The sequence below is a fragment of the Oratosquilla oratoria genome, chromosome 35 (assembly GCF_046742065.1).
Source record: "Oratosquilla oratoria isolate Oo_2021 chromosome 35, ASM4674206v1, whole genome shotgun sequence".
NCBI classification, from domain to species: domain Eukaryota; kingdom Metazoa; phylum Arthropoda; class Malacostraca; order Stomatopoda; family Squillidae; genus Oratosquilla; species Oratosquilla oratoria.
The window spans coordinates 33,300,462-33,307,020 of record NC_134811.1 but is presented as its reverse complement, the minus strand read 5'-3'; the positions used below and the strand labels follow the sequence as shown (position 1 = coordinate 33,307,020).

The 6,559-nt window shown below is 37.3% G+C and overlaps 1 protein-coding gene across 1 annotated transcript in view; it reads left to right on the top strand.

Annotated features, from left to right (window-relative positions):
- VGlut (Vesicular glutamate transporter) overlaps positions 1–5,750 on the top strand; it is a 118,030-nt gene extending 112,280 nt beyond the window's left edge. The window contains exons 9-11 of the mRNA XM_076174398.1: positions 358–501; positions 1,674–1,832; positions 4,733–5,750. Of these exons, the coding sequence (XP_076030513.1) occupies positions 358–501; positions 1,674–1,832; positions 4,733–4,918 (489 nt within the window). The 3' untranslated portion in view covers positions 4,919–5,750. The remainder of the gene's footprint in view (positions 1–357; positions 502–1,673; positions 1,833–4,732) is intronic.
- Positions 5,751–6,559: the final 809 nt, after the last annotated feature.

Sequence of the window (6,559 nt, the reverse complement as noted above, 5' to 3'; positions counted from 1 at the left end):
TCCCCCCTTTTCCTCTTTCACCTTTCCATTTTCCCTTCTCCTTCCCCTTTTCCCCTTTTTCTCTTTCATTTCTCCTTTTGCACTTTCCCTTTCAGTATCCTTTCTCCCCTTTCTCTTGCTTCTTCCTTTGCACTTTCCCCTTTCCATATCCTTTTCCCCTTTTCCCTTGCCCCTTTCTTTCCCCTCTTCCATCCCCGTTACCTTTCTCACGTCTCGATCCCCTCATCTACCCTTCCGTCTCACCTCATCTTCCATCCAGCCGTGTTCTCATCTCACGTCTCGATCTAATCCTCTCCTAACCAGCCGTGTTCTCACGTTAACATAACACTCACGCCTTTCCATCTCACGCTCCTGTAGTCCGCGCGGGAGTGGCAGACGGTCTACGTAGTGGCCTCCTCCATCCACTTCGTCGGGGTGGTCTTCTATGCGATCTTCGCGTCCGGAGAACTCCAACCTTGGGCAGAACCACCGCGGGAAGAAGAGGATGATCAGCAATTCAAGGTAAGGGATGTGAAGGACGAGCCTTCTGACCTGTTCATCTTAATTTGGCGGAAAGAGCCTCCTAGCTAATGTTGCCAGATAGGTGATCTGTATATTATCAGATTTAAGTTTATTATAGTTTCTATAGTTGCTGTTTTTCTTTTATATTTAATAATTTCACCAAAAGATGATATAATTTTTTTTGGTTTACAAAAATTTTCATCATAATTGTACAAATTTGGTCTACATTCTTTCTAAAAATGTCCTGAGCGTCGACATGACGTCACTTATCCTCACAGATTAGGCGACTATGACGTCATTCATAAGCCCCGCCTCTCCCTGCACATGGACATCATTGGTATATCTAGATTTTGTAAGTCTGAACAAGAACAGGCCAGTTCACTTCGGAAATGTGAAGGTCAACTGTCCCGTGTATTCACTCGTCTCAGAACCTCCCGTCATATTGACGTTTTACTTTATTCTATTTTATTTATTTTTTTAAGCGACCTGTTCTTGTTTAGACCTCGGCACTGTGCCTCATCAAAAGACCAGTGTGACCTCTACGAGGGTCAACTTGAGAATACTCTCTCTGTGACGTCACACGCTCTTTCTCATACATTCTAGTCCAAAAGTATGATGTCATGCCATTATGATGTCACATACACTCATACATTCCAGGCCAAAACTATGATGTCACGCAGTTCGTTTTTCCATCTATTTTAGTCTATAACTGCGATGTCATGACCTCATTTTTCATCATTTTAATCCAAAAATGTCACACACGCATTTATTAAAAATTCTAATCTAAAACTATGACGTCATTACTTCAGTTTTCACATATTTTAATTCAGAACTTGGGATAACAATCATTTCGCTATATTTCTAACAAAGGGGATGGTTGGGGAGAGAGCGTTGAGATATGCAAGATGGCACCCACAAATGAAAGGAGCATGTGGCACTCCAAGTGTATTATTATTATTATCATTTACTATCATTATTATTATTATTATTATTATTATTATTATTATTATTATTATTATTATTATTATTATTATTATTATTATTATTATTATTATTATTATTATTATTATTATTATTATTATTATTATTATTATTATTATATATATATATATATATATATATATATATATATATATTTTTTTTTTTTAATGACGCGACACACTCTCCTTCAGGAGACAACCCCGGCGGTGGGTGTCGGCGATGGAGGTGTCGTCAACGGCAAGATGCTCTCCTACGGGACCATGGGAGCCGGCGAAGGAGAGTACGACTACACCGCAACTGCGGCGCCAGGATATGAACAGCAACAACAGCAACAGCAGCAGTTTGGTCAGGTGAGAGGAGCTCCTGCTGAGCAATTAAACGAGCTGGTCACTGTATGTGTTTACATATTTACATACACACATATATATGTGTGTATATAATATATATATATATATATATATATATATAAATACATATATATATATATATATATATATATATATATATATATATATATAATTTGGATGATGGACTAAAGGATTTAGATTTCACGGGGAAAAGTTAGTAAGCTATGATGTTAAGGCGTTATTTACAAATGTTTCCACTGACGGTGCGTTAGAGGCAGTAAAGAGAGTAATAAAAGATATGAACGATACTGACCTACCCGTAAGAAAACAAGATTATATAGAATTGATAGATTTATGCGTAAATTTCGGTGCGTTTACTTTTAATGGTGACGAGTATGAACAACACAGAGGTCTCGCTATGGGTAGTCCTTTAAGTGCAGTAATGGCCTCTCTATATATGGAGTTATTGGAAAAAGAAAATTTTATCAGAATTAATGGTAGGGGATCACACTGGTTTAGATATGTAGACGACGTCCTCGCTATCATCCCCGAAAACACCAATGTAAATAATAAAGTGAGAATGTTTAACGCGGTCAACAGCGACATTCATTTCACCGTAGAAGAGGAACAAGATGGACAATTGCCCTTCCTCGATACATTAATACGACGAGTAGGAAAAACTGACTTTCTCAGTATACAGAAAGGAAACAAACAAAGAGGATTTAGTACATTACTTTTCCGCATATGATGATAGGACAAAGAGTGGTATAGTAATAGGCTTTTTTCTCAGGGCACTACGAATCTGTAGCAAAGAATACCTAGAAGACGAATTTGATTATATTATGAAAACCTTTGACAAACTTAGATACCCAGAGGGAATGTTGAGGAGAATAAAAAGAAAACCAATAAATATTTATAATCGTGGAAAGAAAGAGAGAAATGATAAAAATACTACCAATTTTGTATCAGTACCTGGCTCAGAAACGTCACCAATAATAGACAAATATCTAACAAAAACAGGTATAAACATAGCTAAAATAACTAATAAGAGGATAGGTGATTTGATAAAGACTTCCGAAAAGAGAACCAATTCCGAAAACAGTGTTGTATACAAAATCCCGTGCAATAGTTGCTCAATGGCATACCATGGCGAGTCATCAAGGGGATTAGATAAAAGAATTTATGAACGACATAAAAGTACATAGGACATATAATTCTTTAGTAGTTCATGCGGAAAGATTCGATCATTTACCAAGCTGGAGAGGAGCTGAAGTGCTACATAAAGGTTTTGATAAATTCACTAGAAGAATTGTAGAATCAGCATATATTTCAACTAAGAATTCATTGAACCATCGAGGAGGGTTTATCAATTTAGCTAAACAAACTAGTATTTTAATTCTAGAACACGCCAGAAAAACGACCTTTCCCAAGTATCCGAAAAGATAATTAAGTTTGGTACATAAACTTCAATTACAGTTTTCCGTATACTCTCTGAAGAAGTTCTACGCGAACGAAACGTTAGAGTGTTTAGGGTTCCGAGCCTTCCCCTGTGTTTATGTTCTCCATCATCCAAATCATTTGTCAAAAATACTTATCAATATATATATATAAATATATATATATATATATATATATATATATCCACATATAATATGTACTGAAGGTCTTTTTCCCTTTGCAATGGGGGTGGCCAAATCAGAGATCTACAAGCACATAAGAAGGAAATCAGTCACCCTCTACCGTCCTCTCGCGTATCTGGTCAGAGTGATCTGTACAGTACATTACCAACCGAGGAGAGTGTCGTGAAAACTAATCAAAAGATGGTTTTAAACTCATTAAAACTTCAGAACAATCCATCACTAAAAACGTTTGAGAATTGAAAACAATCTAAAACGCGTTGCTCGGTAATGTGGACCATGACAACAGCAATAACGTGTCATCCACGCTTCTCATCTCACGATGTCATGTAGTAATTCATGTCAGAGGAACTCCCAAGGGCCGTTCGGTTAGTAGATTAAACTAAATCTAATCTCCTTTAACTGATCGCATTGAGTTAAACGTATTTGACCGATTATGTATTTCTTAAAAACCGAGCGGTAGCCCAGTGGATACCGTGTTGAATTCATGAGCAGGAGGTCGTGAGTTCAATTCCTGGGACACGTTGTAGGCTTCCTGTGTTGCTTACAGACAACCCTAGCCAGGCAGGGAGGCGACTTAACATCAGCCTACAAAAACCCAGCGACCTGCCGCAATTGACAGGGCTAGCCCTATCAGTGTTTTCTCAATTTCCACTTCATATGAGTGTGATAGTATTTTTGATATGTATATATATATATATATATATATATATATATATATATATATATGCACAAATTTCACAAGTCCCACGTGAATCACAAATATGTAGAGTCCACTAGGAAGAGGAAAAACACTCGGAGTCCGAGCGCTTTCGTGATATATTCTCCTTTTCTGTACTCCTTGATAATGTGAATATATCACGAAAGCGCTCGAACTCCGTGTGTTTTTTCTCTTCCTAGTGGACTCTGCATACATATGTATATGTATATATATATATATACATATATATATATACATATATATATATATATATATATATATATATGCAAAGAAATCACAAAACACACGTGATAAAATATTTTTGCAGAAACCACCGGGAAATTGAAAAAACAGATACCGAACGTTTTCGTCTATTTAGACATTTTCAAAGGTATCTGTTTTTTCAATTTCCCGGTGGTTTCTGCAAAAATACATATATATATATATATATATACATATATATATATATATATATATATATATATATGTATACATATATATATATATATATATATATATATTGATTAGATGATTCTAGGTCCTTAAACCTCTTTCCCAACCCACAGGATCCTTCCCAGGTGGCTGCAGGTGATGGCTACTCCACGACCAACCCACACAATCCGTTTTCGGCCAGTGACCAAGCCCCCGACGCCCCTTCCAACCCGTTCTCGGCCGCCGCTCCGACCTCCAACCCCTTCAGCGGAGGTTTCCCAAAAGAGGCCGTCCAACCCCAATACGGAGGTCAATATTAGGCACCGTTGCAATGAATCCACTGTTACTCTTGCCTGAGGCATTCCTGTGACACTCTCGTGGCACTATTGTTATGGTACCTAACATGCATTAATTAGTACTTAATCAAGGGTGGGTCTTGTGATTAATGTACTGTTGGACATAATCATATCTGTGCTAGTAACAAGCCCAATCGGCGCAACAATAGGTCCAGATTCCCAGCAGCTTTCGTTCAGTTGTCTCCTGTAAATGCACAAAGCATCCCGAATATGAACAACAACAACAACCAAACCAACAGCAATCATTGCGAGAAAGAAGACGTTTGAGTCCCGTAATTATTTATCATTTTTTCCTAGATAAAGGAGCAAGGCTGCTAGTGGTCCTCCACTAAGTTTTAGTGGCGAACCACCAAACTAGAAAAAGAATTTTCTTGTCGTGCTACAATCCGCCATTCACCGACACAACCAAAGGATCCGTTGCCGTTTAGCTTCAGCGCTGTAGAGAGAGAGAGCTAGACTATTAAAAAAAAAAACAAAGCATAATATTAACATGTTAAATGTAATAGAACGTAGAATGTTAATCTGCCTTCTTTTGAAAGATTTTTTTTCCACTCCCAGTAACGCCGAGCGGCTTCTCTCGTAGTCTCCTCCCATTGGTCCGTTTTTTGTATTACGTCATGTCGGTTCTAGAAGCTGATTGGTGTATCGTGAGCAGCCGTTCAACCAGCGTGACCAGGAACCGGGTAGCCCCGTAGTACACGAAGCTTGTGCCTAGTTATTCCACATCTGCATGAACCTGAAAGTGCTGAACATGTATATGGACGGAACGCAAAAAAAAAAAAAAAATTGCTGTAGGATGTCTTGGTGTCTCCATGGGAGATGCAGCGTTCTTAGACACCCTTTTTTTTTTATTTTTTTTTTCAAGAAAAAATGGACACCGGCAATTTAATCGAGCAGAAGAACCAGAAGGTCTGCCAAACCAAGTGAGAGAATCGTAGCTTGTAGTGTGAGGGTTATGTGATAATTATTGACGAACAGCATCTATTCACACAATAAACACCACAGAACACATTTTGAGTACCAGAACACTCACATTCCTGCGAAAAACCCCGCTTTCACTAATTACAGTCTCTATTCTGGTTAACAACGAGACTTAAATAACGAATTAATTAATCCATCAATTAACTGATTATCTAACTGAAGTGGAGGGACGGGTAGGGGGGTTGGAACCGGAACAAAACTATATAACCTAAAACTAAAACTATATACATACATATATATGTACAAACACACATATATATACTTGTATACACACACACACACACACACACACATATATATATATATATATATATGAGTATATATATATATATATATATATTTTTATATATATATATATATATATATATATATATATATATATATATCCATTATATATATATATATATATATATATATATATATATATATATATATACATGTATATATAGAAACGTAAGAGTCCGCTCAGACCTTCCTTTCTTCTTCCAACATTACTTTCTGTCATATAATTCCCTCCTTGTTTTCTCTACCTTCAATCACCTCCACTTCCTCTTCCTCCTGCTCTTCCTCCTGCTCCTCCTCCTCCTCCTCTTTCTCCTCTTCTTCTTCCTCCTCCTCTTCCCC